The sequence below is a fragment of the Pinus tabuliformis genome, chromosome 7, assembly GCF_031772625.1.
Source record: "Pinus tabuliformis cultivar Carrire ecotype Pingquan chromosome 7, CPIR1, whole genome shotgun sequence".
In the NCBI taxonomy this organism is placed as follows: Eukaryota; Viridiplantae; Streptophyta; class Pinopsida; order Pinales; family Pinaceae; genus Pinus; species Pinus tabuliformis.
The window spans coordinates 1,192,899,779-1,192,924,214 of record NC_142293.1 but is presented as its reverse complement, the minus strand read 5'-3'; the positions used below and the strand labels follow the sequence as shown (position 1 = coordinate 1,192,924,214).

Here is a 24,436-nt window from a genome sequence, read left to right as displayed (position 1 = left end):
TTTGAAGTCACATTCCCTTTTGTTCAATAGATCTTGTTGATCTCTAATTTTGTCTGTCAGCCTTTTAAACTCTGCCTCTATTTGATATCTTTCTTGTTCACCCATAAGAGCAAGTTCAGTAGTTTCACTATCACTTCCATCTCTTTCACAAGGAAATATAGCTGGAACATCAGAGGATAACACATTCATACCTGATAATGATTCTGAATCTGATTCCGAATCTGAAGAGCTTCTTATGCCTAATCCCCAATCGATTCTCCCACTGTCATAGTTCTTCTGAGATGACTTCTTTTTCTTAGATGCTTTCTTCTTAAGCTTCTTTCCCATTGTTCCACGGATCTCCTTCAAGCGATCAAGCTTCTATCAAAGGACCTGCTCTGATACCAATTGTTGGAAATAATACGGAGAGGGGGGGGGGGGTGAATCAGTATTATCAAGTTCTTTTAACAAATCTTTATACTTTGAATTATTTTTGCATATCAGTACCATAAAATAATTAGCATGAACAAGAAAAATAGATAGTCACACCAAAGAACATCAGATGTAAGGTGGAAACCCAATGCGGGAGAAAACCACCTGCTGCAAGTCATCTCAATCTTCTTTAATAAGAAAATGCTTTTACAATATTTTGTACTGGTGCAGTCTTATACCAGCACGGGAGCTACAACCCCCTTTGTTCTTGTACTAGCCGATCCATTTACTAGTACGCAGGCTGCTACCTGCTACAATGCTCCAAAGATTTCCTTTAGCTCTTGTACTAGCTTAGATACTAGTACGTAGGTGCTGACTTACAATCTTCTCTCCTCCAGGTACCACGTTTCATCAATTTTCAGACTGGATACACTGAAGCACAACACATAATCTGAAAGGCCACATTTCATCCAATTTTCATACTGGACCCAACAACAACATAAACAAGCTTCTGAATCACCCAAGCACTAGATCCATACATATACAAGTGAGTCATCAACCATATCTAGTCCATCAGATCACATGAAGATAAGTCATTATGAACCCGATCCATTCATCTATCAAAACTGAAACATACTCTATCACTTCTCAGAATACTGTCATAATATCAGAAACCAGACATCACTTCAAAACCCAGAACACAGCAATGATAAACATGGACAGCTAAATATATTTCAAGAGAAGTACGGAGCTTCACCCATGTAATGCCTGCGTACAGTACGCACTGTTCCCAACTGAGCATCTGCGTACCCACGCACTGTGCCTCAAAGACTTCCTGCGTACCTGCGCTCTGTGTCCAATGAACTGCCTGCGCACCTCCGCAGCTGCAGCGCTTCTGGTCCTGCGTATATGCGCACTTTTCTTTCACTGTACCTGCGTACCTTCGGGTATAGATAATTTCAAGACTTCAAGAATAACCCAGACAGTCAGATCTACAAATCTGATCATGCGCCGAAGAGATCTCAATCCATCAGTAGATTCGCCTTATTTAGATCTAGACATTACTCCCAAGAGATCATAATATTTCCGATCTAACACTCATAAGATGTTCAACCCAAAAGCATACTCAAGCCAAATGATCTCCTTTGCTTTATATAGGCAAGCTCTTCCTCAAATCATGGATCAATACCACGGGCCAAAACCATAATAACACAATACCGTCGGCTAAATACCAAGGGTTAAACATAAGAAACCCCACGTGTGCTTTTCTCTGCCTTGAAGTAAGTGAACTGGGGGTACGAACCTCCTGAACGGGATAACTGCGGGTATGTACGCACTTTATGTAACACTGGCCTGCGTGTACGCACCTTCTTTAAGGTGTACCTGCGTACCCCTTATTTTCTTCAATATTTGATAGCTGATCATCAATCTCTGCTGCTGACTTGAAGTACTGTGATCTATCACCTAAATGGGTTGCCATCAAGGACAACACTTTAGCCATAATGCCAACAATCTCCCCCTTTGGACTTGATGGCAAAGCTTACTTGTGAACTGTCATATGATCCCTTTTGTGCTGTCCGGTAACCCATGCACTCTGTCACATCTGATATTTCTTCTGTAGATTCATCTGAATGTATACAAGTGAGATGATCTTCTATGAGAGGGTTGCCATCAAGTACAACACATGCATCATAATGCCAACAATCTCCCCCTTTGGACTTGATGGCAACAACACCAAATCACTCTCCCCCTTTGACATCAAGGGCAAAGGGTTATGCTCCCCCTAAGAACATGCTCTCCTTGACTATAAACCAACCCTGCTGAAGTCTCTGAATGAACTCCCCCTTTGTATATGCCATGGTGCTCCAATCTGATAATGCTCTTTCTGAGAACAAGCTGAGATGTCTGCTCTGCTATATACTGCTGTTCATGCTCAAGCTCCCCCTGACTGTAAGCAAGGTCTGCAAAAAGATGTTCTACAAGAAGAACATGACTCTATATATCATAAATTACCTTCCTATCACCAAAAGACTCAATACATACATTCATCACAATGGTGATACATCAAAAGTTTACATATGATAACATCATTCATCCCAGGCATAGTGGGGAAACATCGGCCGTTACATGACCTGAAGAGATAACTACAATAGAGACCCACTATTACATCATGAGTAAAGACCAATCACTTAAGATAAACATCAACAACAACACTGTATGATCTGCTTCATAGTATCTGTCAACAGCAAGGTACTTCTGCATCAACTCATTCATAACCATCCAGATCTACATGAACCAAGAGCCATCAAAAGGAAGCATCTGCATCAATCAACATATGTATGAAACAACCTATCATCATATAGGTAAGATCTCATCATCATCAAGTCTCAAAAAATGCAACTTTGAATAATCATCCATATATCCAGTCAACAATCTTCATCCATATATGTGCCAGGAACAATAAAGACTCCATGCAAGCACCATTAGAGAATCAACCACAAATCTGATCCAAGAACCATGTGAACAACTCATAACCATAGCAAGATGAATCATAAGCATCGTCATCAAGGACCATAATGCCAATAATGCATTAAGAACATATGCTCCCCCTAAACTGGTGCCATCTGTCAGATCTGATCATGCATATTAATAAGAAGAGTCAGCCAATAAATGCCTTAAGACAGGTATGCAGTTTCTCTTTATCTGCCCTGCGTAGCCACGCACTTCACTCTCTGCTCCCCTGCGTATACCCGCAGAGAGCCTTTTGCTGCAACGCGTACCCACGCAGCTTTCCTGTTTCTCCTCTGCGTACCCACGCAGCTTTCCTGTTTCTCCTCTGCGTACCCACGCACTTTCATTGTTAATCACCTGCGTACTTCTGATTAGGGCCGAATTGGCAGTTCACCAGTGTGCCACAGTTAGTCGGATGCCCAGATCTAATCTTGTGCTCGAGAGATCATACTTCATAGATCAACTTTACTTTCCCTACTGCCTTTCTTCAAACAATCATATACGCGATTGTGCAGTATCCAATTCGCGTATATATGCGACTTCCCTTTATGGAGTTTGCATATGAGATTCAGGACACTGAAGTTTTGTACTTTCAGCTCCCTCTGATTCTGGTTTGTCTGTACGTTGTGTTGTGCCCCCTTTTTCTGACTGTACTTCCTTTTTCCTCCATATCTTCAAGCGTGATGATGACATTTTCTCCTTTTGATATGGTGCCCACACTTTGTTCCTGCATTCCTTAGCTATATGTCCAAGCTTGTCACATGCATAACATCTTACATGTTTCATATTCCTCCTGTAACAATCAGCAGCTTTGTGACCAAACATATTGCAAGCAAAGCAATATCCATAAAAGTACCTTGATTGAGATGACCTTTCTGCATAATGATCTTGAACCCTTCTTCTTCTACATCTAGCAGCAACATGTCCAAGATTATGACATACATAACATTCAACATTATTCATAGGAGGAGTAAAGGATTTTCTTTGAGGAATCTCTTTCCTTGGTTGATGATGAGATTGATCTTTCATTTCTTCATTGATCACTTTAGATTTCTCTTTAGAATTCCTTGCCTCACCTTGTGAACTAGATTCACCTTCAACAGATTCATGGAAACCAAGACCAGTCTTTATAGCAGGAGACCTTTGACTACTAAGAATATCATCCAAGACTTTAGAGCTATCTTGAAATCGTAAAAGCTTATCATTTTCTTCTATTTTACCTTTCAAGATATTTACCTCAACTTGAAGCTGTTCTTCCTTTTCAAGAGATTGCTTTCTCAAATCTTCTTCAGCTTTTCTTCCTTCTTCCATTTGTTCCCTTAGTTTGAGAATCTCCTTTTCTTGTTCTTCATTCAGATCCTGCTGCATTTGACGAACTTGGAAGGCACATTCCAGCTGGGATTTTAAGCTGATGACTTCATTGTCTTGTTTTTCAATTGCTTGATGTAGATCTTCATTTTGCTTCTTTGATTCTTCAAGATCTCTCTTTAGTGAGAGGATTGTAGCTTCAAGATTTTCATAACAGCTGGATCTATCTTTGAGTTTCTTGATGGTTGTGTCCTTTTTATTGACTTCATTTCTTAATGATGTCACTTCATGCTGCAATTTTGATATTGGTCTTCCTTGTCTTTGAGTAGTTTTCTTACCTTGTTTCCTTCTTCTAGTTGGGCCTTTAGCTTGGTAGCTTCTTCTTTGAAGTCACATTCCCTTTTGTTCAATAGATCTTGTTGATCTCTAATTTTGTCTGTCAGCCTTTTAAACTCTGCCTCTATTTGATATCTTTCTTGTTCACCCATAAGAGCAAGTTCAGTAGTTTCATTATCACTTCCATCTCTTTCACAAGGAAATATAGCTGGAACATCAGAGGATAACACATTCATACCTGATAATGATTCTGAATTTGATTCCGAATCTGAAGAGCTTCTTATGCCTAATCCCCAATCGATTCTCCCACTGTCATAGTTCTTCTGAGATGACTTCTTTTTCTTAGATGCCTTCTTCTTAAGCTTCTTTCCCATTGTTCCACGGATCTCCTTCAAGCGATCAAGCTTCTATCAAAGGACCTGCTCTGATACCAATTGTTGGAAATAATACGGAGAGGGGGGGGGGGGTGAATCAGTATTATCAAGTTCTTTTAACAAATCTTTATACTTTGAATTATTTTTGCATATCAGTACCATAAAATAATTAGCATGAACAAGAAAAACAGATAGTTACACCAAAGAACACCAGATGTAAGGTGGAAACCCAATGCGGGAGAAAACCACCTGCTGCAAGTCATCTCAATCTTCTTTAATAAGAAAATCCTTTTACAATATTTTGTACTGGTGCAGTCTTATACCAGCACGGGAGCTACAACCCCCTTTGTTCTTGTACTAGCCGATCCATTTACTAGTACGCAAGCTGCTACCTGCTACAATGCTCCAAAGATTTCCTTTAGCTCTTGTACTAGCTTAGATACTAGTACGTAGGTGCTGACCTACAATCTTCTCTCCTCCAGGTACCACGTTTCATCAATTTTCAGACTGGATACACTGAAGCACAACACATAATCTGAAAGGCCACATTTCATCCAATTTTCATACTGGACCCAACAACAACATAAACAAGCTTCTGAATCACCCAAGCACTAGATCCATACATATACAAGTGAGTCATCAACCAGATCTTAGTCCATCAGATCACATGAAGATAAGTCATTATGAACCCGATCCATTCATCTATCAAAACTGAAACATACTCTATCACTTCTCAGAATACTGTCATAATATCAGAAACCAGACATCACTTCAAAACCCAGAACACAGCAATGATAAACATGGACAGCTAAATATATTTCAAGATAAGTACGCAGCTTCACCCATGTAATGCCTGCGTACAGTACGCACTGTTCCCAACTGAGCACCTGCGTACCCACGCACTGTGCCTCAAAGACTTCCTGCGTACCTGCGTTCTGTGTCCAATGAACTGCCTGCGCACCTCCGCAGCTGCAGCGCTTCTGGTCCTGCGTATCTGCGCACCTTTCTTTCACTGTACCTGCGTACCTTCGGGTATAGATAATTTCAAGACTTCAAGAATAACCCAGACAGTCAGATCTACAAATCTGATCATGCGCCGTAGAGATCTCAATCCATCAGTAGATTCGCCTTATTTAGATCTAGACATTACTCCCAAGAGATCATAATATTTCCGATCTAGCACTCATAAGATGTTCAACCCTTTGTTCTTGTACTAGTCGATCCATTTACTAGTACGCAAGCTGCTACCTGCTACAATGCTCCAAAGATTTCCTTTAGCTCTTGTACTAGCTTAGATACTAGTACGTAGGTGCTGACCTACAATCTTCTCTCCTCCAGGTACCACGTTTCATCAATTTTCAGACTGGATACACTGAAGCACAACACATAATCTGAAAGGCCACATTTCATCCAATTTTCATACTGGACCCAACAACAACATAAACAAGCTTCTGAATCACCCAAGCACTAGATCCATACATATACAAGTGAGTCATCAACCAGATCTAGTCCATCAGATCACATGAAGATAAGTCATTATGAACCCGATCCATTCATCTATCAAAACTGAAACATACTCTATCACTTCTCAGAATACTGTCATAATATCAGAAACCAGACATCACTTCAAAACCCAGAACACAGCAATGATAAACATGGACAGCTAAATATATTTCAAGAGAAGTACGCAACTTCACCCATGTAATGCCTGCGTACAGTACGCACTGTTCCCAACTGAGCACCTGCGTACCCACGCACTGTGCCTCAAAGACTTCCTGCGTACCTGCGCTCTGTGTCCAATGAACTGCCTGCGCACCTCCGCAGCTGCAACGCTTCTGGTCCTGCGTATCTCCGCACTTTTCTTTCACTGTACCTGCGTACCTTCAGGTATAGATAATTTCAAGACTTCAAGAATAACCCAGACAGTCAGATCTACAGATCTGATCATGCGCCGAAGAGATCTCAATCCATCAGTAGATTCGCCTTATTTAGATCTAGACATTACTCCCAAGAGATCATAATATTTCAGATCTAGCTCTCATAAGATGTTCAACCCAAAAGCATACTCAAGCCAAATGATCTCCTTTGCTTTATATAGGCAAGCTCTTCCTCAAATCATGGATCAATACCACGGGCCAAAACCATAATAACACAATACCGTCGACTAAATACCAAGGGTTAAACATAAGAAACCCCACGTGTGCTTTTCTCTGCCTTGAAGTAAGTGAACTGGGGGTACGCACCTCCTGAACGGGATAACTGCGGGTATGTACGCACTTTATGTAACACCGGCCTGCGTGTACGCACCTTCTTTAAGGTGTACCTGCGTACCCCTTATTTTCTTCAATATTTGATAGCTGATCATCAATCTCTGCTGCTGACTTGAAGTACTGTGATCTATCACCTAAATGGGTTGCCATCAAGGACAACACTTTAGCCATAATGCCAACAATCTCCCCCTTTGGACTTGATGGCAAAGCTTACTTGTGAACTGTCATATGATCCCTTTTGTGCTGTCCGGTAACCCATGCACTCTGTCACATTTGATATTTCTTCTGTAGATTCATCTGAATGTATACAACTGAGATGTTCTTCTATGAGAGGGTTGCCATCAAGTACAACACATGCATCATAATGCCAACAAGTTAGAAGGAGATCTTGATGTGAAGACAGTGATGAGATCATAATGATAACTATGTCTTGATGCAAAGAAGGTCGAAGCAAAAGAAGAGTCAAGAAGAAGAAGAAGACAGTCAAGAGAACTAGTGTCCTGATCTTGGAGTGGCTAATAGGTCAAGGCTCTTGGTCTTGGTATTCGTCAATCAGAATATATATAAGAAGAATTTGTGCGGGTTTTTGTCTCAAAGAGTGAGAGGTTTTGGCCCTGGCTCATAGCCTACATCTTATGTCTCTTGTCTATATATGTTCATGCATTGGTAGTTGTTTGATGAAGAAGAACACTAATAACTTAAACAAAGAAAAGATCCTAATCTAATGAAGTAAAAGATACTCACAAGCAATTACTAATCAAGAGAAATCACCTAACTATTGATGCCCTAGAATTCTCAACAATCATCAATAAATGTCATCATATATTTATTACCATTTGTAGAAGGAACAAGCGTTGGGCCACCCAAATCAGAATGAATGAGTTCAAGTTTTTGATGTGCTCTGGAATGAGAATCATGTAAAGATTGTTTGCCGTGTCTTCCTAATTACATTGCTTAAGTTTCCTAGGAATTGTAAGCAAACCAGTAACACCATTTTTCTTCAACAAACGAATGCTGTCATAGCTCAAGTGTCCAAATCTAGCATGCGATAAAAGACTTGATGGAAATGTACCTTCATCATAGTGAGAATTGTATGAAAAGGTTTGTGCACGAGCAGAGGTTCCTTGCAGCTTCAATAATCTTTCTTCTTCTATCCCCGTCATGACAAGTGAGTGATGTGATGCTTTTTTTACCTTAACCTTGCCATCAAATATATGAATAGAGTGTCCTTGCTGGTGGATATGGACCAAAGACAAGAAGTTTTTCCTCGGCTCCGAGAGGTATAGAACATCATGCAGAAGAAAGTTTGGAAGAACAGGCAGTTTGAGCCTGAGGGTGCCAAGCCTTGATGGCTTGAGTTTTGACTTTTCTGCAAAGTATACTGCTCCATCAATATTGTTAGTGAATTCTTCAAAGAAATCTCTCTTGAAAGTCATGTGGCGAGTTGCTCCCGAGTCAAGCAACCAATCATCTTTCCATGAAGTAAGTGAAGCATTGTATAAGTCTTTAGTTACTCCAATGTTGCAATGTGCCACAACATAATGAGCGGACTCGGGTGCTTTACCTTTCCCTTTGTTAATTGTTTTACCTTTTCTTTCATTTCTTTCCTGCTCAATTCACTCCCAAGGCAACTTACAAGTGGAAGCATCATGGCCATCTCTATTGCATCGTATGCAATGAAGATTAGACTTTTCTCCTTGGAACTGTCTGCCCCCTTGCCTCTAAAATTCCTCCTTCCTCTTCCTCTTTGGCCACCTCTTCCTCTAGAAGAATATTGTGCATGATTCTTCTCCTTTTGTGCAAGACACCCAACTTCTTCAAAACACTGAGGAGCTGTCTTCTTCCCAAAAGTCTTCTCTCTTCCAGAAAATTTCTTTTCAAGGGACTCAAGGGTAATCTCCTTAAGGTTGCCACTTGCTTGCAATGACTCAAGATAATGTGAATAGGTGGGATATAATGCCTTGAAATAAGCTATGAAAGGAATGTCTATTTCAACACTAGTGGTTTTTATGTCATGTATAATGGATCTTACTTCTGGTGCTAAGGCAAGAGGGTTATCATTTTTCAACTCAAGATTGAACAACTTTATCATCAATTGAACAACTTCAACTTTAGAGTGTGAATCATACAATTCCTTCAATTTCTTTAAGGCTTCAAAGGCATTTGAAAATGAAGAAATATGTTGACTCACCTCTTCATTTACTGATGCTACAATCAAGGCATATGCCTTGCTGTTCTTGTTTTCCCAAATGGCAAGCTCCTTATCTGAAGTAGGCTTTTCCGGTGCATTGTCTCCTTCTCCTTCATAAATCCCTTTCCACAACTCATTGAAAATAAGGGTGTGTTTTATCTTCCCAGACCACTCATGGTAGTTTTGTTTGCCAGTGAGAACTACGTCAATTATGGAAATAAGAGAAAGCATTTCTACAATACTTTTGGTCTAGCTTTGAGCAAATTAAATCCTTAATAATCTTTGATAAACAATCTTTTCAAAAGATTAACCAGCATATGCCAACATATATGGTTTTGAATATATAATAAACATTCAAATCTCACATGCACATATAAGTTGATTTAATGGCATCAACATATATATACCATATATGTCTTTTATAACCATATACAACCAATGCACGATATTCAAAACAAACACCAACGTCTAACCTTCAAAAGAAGGAACAAATGCACAAAAAAATATAACTCCACGACCTCGAAAATATTCAACACATAATTAAAAGCATATGCACTTATACATCAAGGAATTTTAACACAGTTCAACGCATACTTTCAACACAGTACAACACATACCACGGCCCTCAAGTGACTATTTGACGTTGTTCAACGCAACATATATACCATAGCCTTCGTACACAAACTTCACACAGTTCAACGCAACATATATGGTTACACTTCAGTGATAAACGACTGTGATCTCCTCCAGCAATAGTAGTAACAATCCTCAGCGTCTGCTTCAATATATTGGCGCAACAACCATGTAGCTCTGTGACAATACATAACTCAGCCCACCAAAGTACACACAGCCCAAAAATGGTACTAAGAACGACAACACCCGATAGACTGTAGTTAAGGGACTCGACCCTCCTCAACTAACCACACAGACCCTTAATAATGATGAAGACTGGCTGTAGCATATAACATCCCTTCGACTAGCAAGAGAGGAAGGAAACTTGGCTTCTGCTAACTAGGAATTACACCAACAAAGAGAATGAATTCGACCCAATAGAGAAAAAAAAGGCACAAGATAGGAGTTACACGACAAAGAAAAGCTAAAATGGGACAGAATGTGGCATAACACTGACAGGAGTTACAACACAAAAGACTATTTTGGGAGCTGTCTCTGATGCCATGTTAGGCCAAGAGGGTAACTCTGAATTAACTTATCTATTGCATTAGCCATATCATGAATTTATACACGAGTGGAGAGACTTTTGGGATTCCAATTCCAAGGTCTTTTGGTTTTCTCAAATGCATAACTGACAATATTTACAACAATCCTTTTGGATCAGATGTCAACAGAAACACCTAAAAGAGGCTATATTTTTTAATCAACTACTTTGCTTTCCAACATGTGACCTTACTTGAGTATTCCTCTTGTCGAGGTGAAATATACCTATTTCATTAAGAGGGGATGACAAGAAGGTTGATGAGGTGGATTCCTACTTCGGAAAAGAAGAGATGACAAGGTGATTCTTTAGGTGAATGTCGAATGAATTTAGCACTGGCACAGGTCCTAGGATTTAGAAATATGAGAAAGCTTAAAGTAAAATAGTTTCTTATACTATTACTATGTAAGTCGGGCTAATGGTTAAGCCTTGTAATTTTTTGATCTAAGTGGGGCTAATAGTTGAGATTTGTAAGTTTCTGATGTAAGTCGGGTAATATTTAACACTTGTAATGTGTTAAGGGGGGTTGTTGTTGTAGTGTTTACACTCCAATACTTAAATTTTAATGTAAAAAAAGTCATGATGTTATTAATGATTTTAATAAAAATGATATAAGGGAATTTACTAATTAGTGGTTAAGACAATTAGGTAGCATAACGACAATATCAATGTAATAAAAAGGTATCCTTTTCTCCTACGAGCTGTGTTGGATTTCTGATATACACGAGATGAAAGAATAATTCTTTCATTATTCAAGAGTCTATGAGGGGAAACTTCTGCAAGTTGTTGGACTCCTGACAATATACGCCCGAAGATTAAAGATAAAAGATAAGAAGAATTATTTTATTAATCAAGAAGTCATCATATACTACTAAATTGAAATGTAATGAAATGTAATAAATTCATTGTTAATAATGATTGAACCCGAGAGGCTCATTCTACAATTTAGTATGAGGGACGTGTAATTATGTCTATACTCAACCTTGAATTGATACATGTCTTTTAAACAAATATATTTTCTTTAAATAAATAAACAAAATGTCAACCTAAGTCTCTTGACAGAGGGATTTGGGATTCGTTGGATATGTGGATTCGAGTATTGGATATGCACACGTTGACCCCCCCGGAACAGGACACGTTCGGATGTGTTATATATATATATATATATATATATATATATATATATATTAAAAATTAGATATTTCTTACACAAATTCTCATTAATGATACAAATTCATTGATTTCAAACATAGATCTTCATCTAGATGTAAGATTTACAAATTAACATTATGCATAATAATGCGATTGTGACATAAATGATAAATGATAATACATATTCAATTCATCAATGATCCAATAGGAGAAAGACAAGATAGTAAGATAAAGATACTGTAGTTTTCTCATTAAGTCATCAAAATCAAAATGTGTTACATAGGTAGTGCAATGCCAGTGGAAAATAGAAATAGCAAATACAAAACAGCTACAGTCTACAAGTATACAAGCCTCAAGGCGTTTGGTAGCTCATGACTCATGAGTCATCAATCCTCATAGTCATCATCAAAATCAGCATCGTTGTCCTGATCATCATGGTCACAATTGCTCTGCTCTGCTGCATCCTCTTCCTCTGCATCCAAAGTCATCTCTGCATCTGCTGGTGTGGAGTATGACCCCTCTACATTATCACTATCATCAAATCTGACGGGCTCTAGCACTGGATCATTGAGATCCAAGTTGGCCAATGCCAACTCAACACTACTGTCCAGACCCATATCATCAGGAAAGACATCCCACATCTTTGTCTTTCCCTTCAACCACTCATCCCTCTACTTGTAAATAAGACGAAGGTTGGTGTGCACATACACCGTTCTCTGCCCTGGACTGCTCAAGCCTACTCTTGTTTCCACTATACAAATTCCCATATGTGCTCCAATTCCTCTTGCAACAAGAGGATGAAGTCACCTGAGAGAGGAGCCTCATGGCTAACTGTTGTAGAGGAGGGCTTGTTGCCCCATGATTTGCCCACCAAGAATAAGGCTTCTTAGTCACCCTGTCTTTAATAATATCATACCCTGCAAATCGACCAGTGCTAGTGGAAAAATCTGCAAAGGCATCCTCCACCTCATCAAGGGATGCTCTATCTTGAAAAACCAGTCCTAATGCATCTTTCCTTCCCTGTGAGATTTCACCATCTATGTGAGGAGGGAATCTGCAGGAAGGTCCACCATTCAACCACTCATGGCTATAGTATTTTGGGTTCAATGAGTGAGCCAAACAATGTAAAGGTGTGCAATTCTTGTGCCATTTGCTAACAAGAATGTCCTGTATAGTGGTGAAGAAGGCCTTTGGTGATGTCTCATACTTGGGGCACTCACACTGTAGAATAATGCTCCTCACAGACTCAATCATGGAATCCCACCCCTCATAAACCTCTCCTAGGATGGGTTGATATGTATTTGCAAATCGAAGCAAAGAAATGATAAGGTCCATGATCTGAATAAGTAGATCTACCCTCTCCCACCAAGCATCATCTAACACTGTGTCCTTCACTCTTTTAGAGGCTACTTGATCTGTCTTTCTCCAAAAAGACCAAAAATCTAAAATAACCATGGCCCCAAGAGCGGTCTTGACCTCCCGCAACCTCTTCAACATGATGAATGAAAAGGAAAACTGTGTATCCGCAATCTTCAACAATGATAGATTGTTGTACTTCTTGTAGATAATGAGGGCATTTGTATGATTTTGTACAAAGTTACGGCTATGCCGTGCATCCTCAATAATGTTAACAATCCAAAGCACATCAGAAGCAATGGATTTCAGTGCTAAGTTCAGTGAATGGACAATGCAAGGTGTCCAAAACACTTGTGGATATTTAGCTTCCACAATCATGCCAGCAGCCTTGCAAACAGGTGCATTATCTGTAATAGTTTGCACACAAGAATCAACACCTACATCTTCAATAACTTTAATAAACAACTCACCTATATATTGTGCATCCTTGTATTGTCCAAGTGCATCCACTTCTTTCAATAAAACTAGACCATTCAAGGAAGACACCATGAAGTTGATGAGTGGGTGTTGTGCTGGATTTGTCCATCTATCAGAAACAATCCTAACCCCAGATGTTGGCCATGATGCTTTGAAAGGTTCAAGTATTTTTTCCACCTCTTTTTTTGCCTTCGTCAACAATGTGGTTCTAAGCTTCTCAGACCCAGGAGGCACATACCTTGATGGAGCCCCTTGAGTTAGAGCTCGACACATCTCAATAAATAAAGGTGAGTGTGCAACATTAAAGGATATGAAGTTTTGATAGAAAAAAGGCAATGGTGATATCAAACTCTTCCTATTTTTCCTTCTGAAAAATCTTGTGCGTTGGACCAAATGAAATTGCCTTTCTTTTTGCTGCTTGTCCCCCACCAAAACTCTCAAATGGGAATGTGGTGCTTCTTTTCCTCGAGAATGGAAAGGGGTCATCATTCTTGGTTTTTTTTTTTTAATTTTTTTTGCAGCCACATTTTCCATACCAACATTGGACTCTCTTCCTATTTCTTTCCTCTTTGGTAAAGGCATCTTTGTACAAGCTTCAATTCCACAACCTGATAAAGCCAACAAATGACCTTTCACACGAAATATGTGCTCCTGAAAGTATTGTGGAAATAGTTGCATTTCCAACTCACATTGTCTCCTCCCTTTACCTTGCTGGGTGGCCCTTGCTCTCTTGTAACATATTTCCACAAGGGATATTTCTCAATATTACATTGAGAAGGAAGTCTTCCCTCAACATTACTTGCAATAGAGGGAATACTTGTAACAGACTTTGATGAAATTGGGAGAGGAGGGGCATTTCCAATGGGGACATTCTTCCCCTTCCTTTGCCCTTTCCCTGTTGCCCTTGATTGAACCATGAATGCTGTAAAAAAATAAAAAGTAAAATGCACAAATTTGTAAAAGAAATGCATATGCAAACTACTGTAATAAAAATGCAAAAAAAAAATAGAGAGTAAATGCACTTAACTGTTGCTTGAATCTCCTTGAAAACGCTCCCACACTCTTTGCTCCTTGTTCCAAAACACCCATAGCAAACCCACAACAAAATGGACAAGTGAAAGTGAAAAGAAAAGGCAACAAACTAGCCTTTTAACGCCACACAAGTTGCCTTTTTTTCGGATTCGTGTCCGAAAATTGGGACACGATCCAGATTCGATCGTATCCCAATTGGACACGAAGTGTCCTGATTTTCAGACATGAATCGGGTTGAATCGTGTCCAATGCGATGGATTCGTGATTCGTGGGCCCTAGGGGACGAATCCGGTTTCATAGATGTCAACTATAATAAAAAACAAAAATGAATATACATGTTTTACTCACTGTCAACCATAAATAAAATATTTAGGTTCCATATGAAATATCATAATCTTATACCAACTTTATAGAGAAATAAAGTAACTAAAAAAAACTTTTATTTTCATTTTTGAGTACAAGAAAGTTGTATAATTCTTATACTTTCTAAATAAATTTCATTAGATAACTTAAATAAACTTTTTAAAAATATTCTAGGACATGACTCAAATAATGTTTTAACATTTAACAAATTTAATCCAATGTCAAAGTCGGCCCTAATTAAAAATCAATATAATTATTATGTATAAACAAAATATTAATTCAACATTGGTTTTACGGAAAGTGAAGTGAAATCGGTTTGCTAAGTGGAATTCTGTTTGTGAGAAGGGGTGAAATAGTTAATTTAATGTTAGCGGACTCTAGATTTTGAATATAATATATTTATTTAAAAATATAATATAATATTTTTTAGTTTTTCATAAAATTACTCATTTTATATTGCGCTGAGAGATGCTCTCCAATCTAGGATGCTAGAGATGTGTAACGTTAATGTAAACATTTTGACTCGACAAAAATAAAAATAAAATATGGTGGAGATATCTAACTTAATGTAAAGTAATATAATGTAAACATTTTAACCAGTGTTGATAACATCGGTATCGGCAAAATATCGGTGAGGGTCCAAAAAACATCTTATCGGCAATATTGGCTAAAATATCGGCAAGCATAAAAAATGCATAATATATTCATTTTTTTAGATTTTTAAATATATAAAGCAATAACAACATGAAATAAACATATTGGCACATAAATATGAAGAAAGCACTGATATATATGATGTCAAATAGAAATGATACATCAAAGGCGATACCAAATCTTGTTGATCCCTGATAATTGTCCAATCAAGGACTCAAATGTGGAGAACCAATACAAAATAACATCACATATATAAAAGTATCTCATCATCATGAGTTATATGTAGCAAAACAAATAAAACTAGCAGCTATCTATTTGAAATCACTGCCCTCTCCCCCTTTTACGGGAAAACATGATGGGCTATTTGCCAGGCCTGCCCCTAGTAGTAGAAAGCTCTGGCCCTGCCTCTGCACCTAATGTCAAATAATGAGTGCTAGGTATGGGGTTGTGCTCTCCTATATCTATAGCAGATGGTGTTGATGTTGATGCTCCCACAGTGTCCTCCTCCTGCTGCTGCTGCTGTTGCTGCTCCTCCTCCGAGTCCTCCTCCTCTTGCTACCCCTGTTCTAATGGATCATCTGGCTGTAACTATGAAGGTGACTCCTCCAAGATGGGCTCCTCAGACTCCACCCTCCACTGAGACAATACATCAATATTGTCTAAGGAAATGGCATCTGGATCCATTGGTGCTTCTATTTGCTTCACTCGAAGTCGGATATTGTAATGCACATACACTAAATCATTGAGGCATGCGAACTCCAACCTGTAAGAGTGTCAAAAAAACTAATGAGTCTTGACTCTTGACACTTGAAGGTCATAAATTAAAAATTAAAAATTACAATAAGTGTAATTGCTCAACTGAAGGTTGGAGCTCAAAGTTATACTGTTGCGCTTTTTTGCGTGTATTTTCTCAAATACACTCCAATTGCGTTCACACCCTGAAGAGCTACATGTTTGACTCAAGATTCTTATGGCCAATTTCTGCAAATTTGGTGCCTTTGCACCATAGCTTTGCCACCAAATATCTACAACAAAATAAAGAAATAAAAAATTCAAAAACTTAAAACATAATTAAACTTTCAAACAAAAGTTACATAATTGAATTTTAAAAAACTAGAATTATAAGTAAGGAAATTCTAAATTGAAAATTCTATTTTCTAATGAGTGATGACTTGTCACTTACATGGCATGAAAAGGGTCATTTCCTTAATAGCATCATCAAAGCCAAATAGGCCAACACAATCCCGATAAAACTCTATCTTGCGATTGATTTTGCTACGAAGCTCAGGATCAGGTACCATCCTATGAATATAGGAATGGAGCCCTTCCATCACCTCGCCATCAAAATCAAAGCCGCATTTTTATGAAAATACGGGGTTGAGGAAGAGTGTTGTTGCATGAATGGGTTGATGAAGCATCCTTGTCCACTGACTATCAATCACGTCCCATAACGTCATATGCCTATCAAGGCCAGCAGAACCCTTGTCTACATAATAAGAACGAACGACCTCCTTGGTCCTATCCATGGCCTCATACAAATAAGCCATTGTAGGCTTCTCCCCATCTACCAATCTCAGAACCTTTACTATAGGTTTACTAACTGAGCATGCTTCTTCTACTCCCTGCCAAAACGTGTCAGAGTACACCATTTTTGCAATGGCTCTCCCATCCTGTCTCTTGCTGTATCTACAATTACGCCAATCATCAGAAACAAACATTTGCTTCAACTCGAACTGACATCGAAGCAAACACTGAAGAGTAATAAATTTTGTGGCAAAACGTGTGATTGCAGGACGCCACAACTCCTTGTTTCTAGTGAACCTTCTCATGAGGCTAAGAACAAAAGCATGGTTATAAATAAACTTGGGGACGCTCCTAGCCATATCAACCACCTCCTTGATGAAGGAGAGTTTCCCCATATCCTCACATAGCAAATCGATACAATGTGCTGCACATGGAGTCCAGAACAATGTGTGATGCCTGTCCATAAGCATCTTGCCGGCAGACACATAATTAGCTGCATTGTCTGTTGTGACTTGCACCACATTCTGCACACCAATCTCCTGAATGAACCCATCTAACAATTCACATATCGTTGCTACATCTTTGATATGTGATGATGCATCCACTGATTTAATAAACATGGTACCTTTAGGACAATGTACCAAGAAATTTAGAAGGGTCCTACCCTTCCTATCTGTCCAACCATCAAACATCACTGTGCATCTAGAAACTTCCCATGTTTTTTTCAACTTCGCCAATCTAGAGTTGATGTCTTGCTTTTCTGCTTGAAGAAGTGCCCCCCGCAACTCCTCGTATGTAGCAGTTTTGTACCCTGGGCCCACAACAACAATAGCATCACACATTGGCTGCCAAAATGGATTGGTGTTGGTGATGCTGAAAGGTAAGTCGCTCCAGAAAAGACACCTCCCCATGACTCTATCTGCTTCTTGCTTCTCCTTTTTTTTAACAATTAATTTTATGCCAGGTTGTTCTCCATGTTTTGTTCGTGGAACAAAAAATGATGACCTCGCACTAGCTGTAGCAGGTGATGCTGTGGAACCCCTCCCACTACCCTCAACATCAAAATCAGAAGAATATATCCTGAAATATCTACCTGCACGTTCAGCCTTGTTTCTTCCTGCCTCTTCCTTCTTTCTGTTTTTTCCGTCAATTGCTTCGAGAGCTTTTTGTATAAGCTCTGGACTACAAACTGTACAAATCCCAACATCATGTCCAGTGAGTCTAGCCAGATGGTATTTCAATCGTGTAACCCCTCCTGTCATCCTGGTCCCACACAATTTGCATGATAGATATGCCTGATTTGTCCCACCATCAGGCTCCCCATACTCCCAAAATGGGTCCAAGGCTTTTGGCGTATTTGAATTTTGTAGTGAGCTAACTCAAACCTAGGGCACCAAAAAAAATGGAATTAATAAGTAATAATCACTTCACTTTACAAAATAATTTTTTTGCTACATTATTTGCAATGTGAATTCAATGAAAAATCATAAATGACAATAAGAGGGTGCATTTGAAAGCTAAAAAAAAAATTGGAGTTTGCTGTCCAAACATGGAGAAAACCCTTGCATTTGCTCATGGGCATGAAAATCATAGCAAATGGAAAAAAAGAAAGAAGCAAATTGTTTGTAGGCAAATAGGCAAGCAAGAATAACCCTAAATCTATCAAAAAAATCATTAACATAGGGGTTTATTAGAACATACCTGTTAATGGAAGAAATGAAGATTGTCTCATTGTTCTTCAATCTTTGATCAACAAAATATTCCTTGTTGGTGGCAATAATGGTTGTTCAACCCTCAAATCCTCCTTGACAGCGAGCACAATGCTCTCCCCTTCCTTCTCCAGCGATTAGAAAACAAAATGAGGAAAAGAAAACGATTTTGGCCTTTTCTAGCCGCGATAACGATTTTTTTTCATGCTCGGCGATATTTTGGGTCGTAGCACGATATTTTCCCGAAATATCGCCGATATTTCGGAAATATCGCGATATTTTCAGGGAGACAAAATATCGCGATATTTCCTCGGTGATATCTCGTCTCCCCGAAAATATCGCGATATTTCCGAATATTGGCGATATTGTCTTCACTGATTTTAACTAAGTGAAAATAAAATAAAATAACAAAATAAAAATAACCCTATAAAATTAATAATAAAAAAATAAAAATGACCCATGTTATTAAGAATCCATGGTGTTGAACTATGGTATTCATGTGGAATATAACCAATTTAAGGGTGAAATTAAACTAGCATAGATCCATCTTAGTTTGATGTTATATTTAGATATATAATTAGCTTTAGAAAATGATGGCATTGAATCCATGTAGCCTGTAAAGGTAAACGTTTTTATGGATATGTTCGCACTTAACGTTTGTATGTATCTGTTCCGTGGCCTGTCTTTTTGTATGTTTTGTTTTTACGTTGAATGGATGAATACATAATGTGTATATATGCTTAGAAGCTATTGTGTGATTCAGGAAGGTGTTTTTAAGAAGTGTAAAGTTAAACAATATTGCACAAAGTACAAAATAATAGTTGCTTCTTCATTCTAATGGCTTTGGTAATCACTTTAATATAATATATGTAATATATTCTCTTAATTTATGTCTAATAATGTGTTGTAGAAATAGAGCTTTGATAGATCTAGGATGGTAGGTTTAGAAATGAATAAGCTTAACTATGAAAGTGAGCAAGGGCGAGGGGAGGAGGTGGGAGAAATATTAGGTAAAATGTAATTATTACATTTTATCTAATATTTATGCTTACCTTCATCCACCTTTTACTAGCTTGCGAAAAATATTTGGTAAAATAGAATACTATAGTATTATATTTGACCCAATATTTCTCTTCAATTGGTCCACTTTTTAATATTTATTGTAAATTTTCTTTACATTTGAAGTTTAGAAGTAAATAAACTCTACTATAAAATTAGCAGGGGTGAGGGAAATATTGAGTAAAATGTAATATTTAAGCTGGGGGTGAGAGGAAATATTAGGTAAAATGTAATAATATTACATTTTAATTAGTAATTCCCCCACCCCTAGCCACTTTTCACTAGGTGGGAGTAATAAATATTGGGTAAAATATAATACTGTAATATTATATTTTATCCAAGATTTCCTCTGATCCACTTTTTATAAAAGAAATTCTTATATTTGAGATTCGTAAGTAAACTTATCTCCTATGTAATCATTTGATCCACTTTTTATTAATTTTTATTTTTATTTTTATATTTGAGGTTCATAAGTAAACTTAACTCCTATGTAAACATTTGATCCTAGTTTGGTAGAGACACTGTAATGTTTAACATTTTGACTTTGTCAAAATAAAATAAAAATAAAAAAACATAAAATTAATAATTAAACCAGTTTAGATCCATCTTGACTCTAGATCTACGAAGTGCCGAGAGGGATCAAATTTCTTGAGATTCAAACCTCTTTTAAACTGAAAAAAGATTTGATCCATCATCCATCTCAACGCTTAGTAGATCCAGAGTTAAGATGGCTCTCAGCTGGTAATTATGCATGTTGACTAATTTATTTCAATCTCAACTTCATGCATATGTACATGGAGAGAAAATAAATGAAAAATTATTTTAGCGTTGATCATAATAATATATTTCAATGTTTAAAATGAGTAATTAAAAGTAAAAAAATTAAAGGAGATATGTAATTCATTTAATTCTTAATATCAAATTAATATGTAGCATATAAAAATATCATTAATAATAAAAATTTCAATGTTACTCGTAAATAAAATATATTAATATGGAGGGTTAATGAATATTGAAGTGTATTTAAAAATATATTAATAATAGAAAAATCATTTTAATGTGAACAATATAGTCCATAAATAAAATATTTCAAGAAAAATATTTAAATGTGTATATATTAGATATGATTAAAAAAACTATATATACATTATAATATATATATATATATATATATTTGAAAGGAATAAATTTTTATGGCTAAAACAGTTTAAGTAGTCTCATTGTGGCCTTTTTATAAGTATATTTTTTGGTCAATTATGTTTGAAATCAAGCAAAGATGTGTTCAAATTGCAAGTTTAAGCTGTGTAGTGTATTCAATTCAAGTTCCCAAGCAAATTTTGAAGACATTGAATCCATTTAATACATTCAAAAATGTAATTTAAACAATGAAAAATTACATGTTCATATCAATTTTTCATTCTAAAAGAAGTTTTCACTTTAAGGGATTTGATCCCGCCTGGCTCTTGCTAGATCCATGGTTAAAATGGATCTATACTGGTTTTAATAAAAAGAATATTATAATGTTTATTAATTAGTGGTAATAACAATTAGGTAGTATAACCACCAGATCAATGTAATACAAAGGGATCCTTTTCTCAGACAAGTTGTGTTGGATTTCTGATAATTTACACAACAGATGAAAGATAAGACTAATTCTTTTATTATTCAAGAAGTTTTGTATACAATGAGGGGAAATTCTCTTGCAAGTTGTGTTGGACTTCTGATGACATACACTGCAAGATAAAATATAAGAATTATTTTATTATTCAAGAAGTCATCAGATATAATTGTGAGATCGAAAAGGCTGTTATCATTTGAAAATAGGATGATAGAAATAAAAAGATTGGGTAAAAGACATCCATCCTCCATTTCGGTGGCATCTACAATGTGTTGTTACTGTTACAAAGGTATCCATCCTCCAGCTTAGTGGCATCTACAATGTGTTGTTACTGTTTCTCTTGTCTCTGAACTGTGCATATGGAAAGGCTGTTATCATTTGAAAATAGGATGATAGAATAAAAAGATTGGGTAAAAGACATATATCCTCCTTTTCGGTGGCATCTACGATGTGTTGTTACTGTTACAAAGACATCCATCCTTCAGATTAGTGGCATCCACGATGTGTTGTTACAGTTACAAGGACATCCATCCGCCAGTTTAGGGGCATCTACAATGTGTTGTTACTGTTTCTCTTGTTTATCTGGTGTCTAAACTGTGCATATGGAAAGGACAGCCCTATATGACTCTTTTTTGTGTCTTGAGCTATCCTTGTCTAAGCCCAAACCACCCACTATTCTCTTGAAGTGTTATCATTTGATAAGTTTTAACATGAAGCTTTGGAAGCCCCAGGTGAAGCATCCCCACTGGCGATGGCTGTGTGAGTGAGGACTTTGGTCCCCCGAGGTTCTGGGTTCAAGTCCTCCCTGGGTCAACAATGTAATCCTATGTAATATAATATCAGCCTAAACAAAACATGAAGCTTTGAAAATTGGAACTCCAGATTGTTTAGAACACTACATGTAAGAGTGTCAAGGAACTGTATTGGAAGCCTTGTAAATGTCCAGGATGCAGTGCAGCCTTCGATTTTTTATACGAGTGTTCAACCTTATAAGAAAGTTTAATGGACGAGAAATGTGTCAAGGAACTGTATTGGAAACCTTGTAAATGTCCAGGATGCAGCCTTCGATTTTTTATACGAGTGTTCAACCTTATAAGAAAGTGTAATGGACGAGAAATGGCCTACGATCTCATTATCCAAGTAGAGTCCAAATAGAACCTCCCTGCCCCTTGGCTCTTCAGCACTCTTTATTAGCTAGCACAAAAATGTGTATTAACAATGAGATGCAAGCTCATGGTATGACCTATTGTTATTGTATGGTACAATTGTAGGTCAGATGCATCTGTAGATTCGAATACAAGGTGGATATTGAAAGTCCAATCTAAGGAAGAGCTTGATCAACAATCCCATTTAACAGTTAGAAAAAAGCAAAGAAAATGGACCAAGGAATCCATCATCTTTGTTTCAAGAACTTGGATTTGCTTCGTTGATTTGTGAGATGGACATTCTTTATTATGGATATGGGAAACATACAAACACCTCACTCTATCTTTTTAGACACAAATGCTTTTATTCTTTTCCTCTTTTTGAGAGCATTCTCTCTCCAGTTAAGTGGTATATTGCATCATCTGTAGTTTAAACTGGTTATTGCATCTATGCTTTAGCTTGCTTTGTCATTGGTCATCTAATTTGAACAGATAAATGTGGTATATTCTCTTTTGGCAGACCTGCCGATTCGGAACAGAACAAAAAAGAACAAATATTTAGACATACAGGCTACTCCGAACATTGCCCAAGAAAATGATGAAGCTACTAACTCTCCGATCGAACAAGGATTTTTTTCCACTTTAACGATCCCATTTATTCTACAGCTAGGTTTTATGGTTGCTGTAGCATCTTTTGTCATGCATGTACAGGTAAGAAGGGAAATAAGGCCTTTACTCAATTGAAATTTCACGTGCAGAATGCCATTGCTTAAGGAAGATATCATGGTTTTAAGTGGACTAAACTGGTTTTCTGTTTGGTCCTTTGACAGGTTGCCGCACGCTTCTTATCTGTAAGTCCTCCAATCTATTGGTATCCAGCACATGTGATGGGATCCTCGCCAGCTGGTTTCAAGTTGGGCTATGTTTTATGGGCAGTGTTTTTGAGCTATTTGTTTTTTGGTAGCCTGCTTTTTTCAAACTTCTATCCTTTCACATAAACATCGTTTCTCTCTTATTTGGCCACTTGGCAGATTTTGACATATTTAAAATTAACAACTTATGCTACCGCTCTCTTAAAAGGTGAAATAAAACAGAGCTTCCAAGCATTTGCACCTTTCAGGCAAGACCCTAGAAAGAAGGTATAATAGAAAATTTTGTTCGATGTTCCTGCTCTTGAAAGTCATCCTGGGTGTAACTGTAAAATTAAAAAAGGATAAAATTTGCCTTTGCAACCAGTATGCACTTCAGGTTTGACATGCTCGGGCCTTATAGCCTGTGTATATGCCCATGTTGACCTTCGACTTTCTCATTTTTGGTGCTTAATCGAAGCATTCTCTCTGCAATTTGCTTATTGTAGAGAAAACTATTTGTCTGTTTTGCCCCACTCTTTGAGCATACTACATCCATTGTGTGTAACTTTTTGTATTTCTTGTCAGCGTATGTACATACGGAACATATTTCAGTTTCGGTTGTGTTGAGATAACAGCAAATCTATTGTGTTCATTTCTTTTATTTTAGGTGTAAAGCACATACTCGTAATTTCCACTGGTCCATACCCTTTTCTCATATACCTATTAAAATTTAACCTTTAGATAAAGTAGATGATTTCATCGTTATGCACATGCATATTGTAGGCTTGGACCTCTATGAGACTTGTCTAAACCATGCAAAGGGCTATTATTTTTGTACACGTGTAAAACACGTTTTTGTTTTCGATTAAGGCTGTATTTGTT

The 24,436-nt window shown here is 37.5% G+C and overlaps 1 protein-coding gene across 3 annotated transcripts in view; it reads left to right on the top strand.

Moving 5' to 3' along the window:
• The window catches only part of LOC149251709 (uncharacterized), a 122,985-nt gene extending 98,905 nt beyond the window's left edge, over positions 1 to 24,080 (top strand). For 2 of the 3 annotated variants that reach the window (XM_089459540.1, XM_089459539.1), the window contains exons 7-8: positions 23,224 to 23,414; positions 23,534 to 24,080. In XM_089459540.1, the coding sequence (XP_089315666.1) occupies positions 23,224 to 23,414; positions 23,534 to 23,701 (359 nt within the window). In that variant the 3' untranslated portion in view covers positions 23,702 to 24,080. The remainder of the gene's footprint in view (positions 1 to 23,223; positions 23,415 to 23,533) is intronic. The other variant, XM_089459541.1, reaches the window with a different exon arrangement.
• Positions 24,081 to 24,436: the final 356 nt, after the last annotated feature.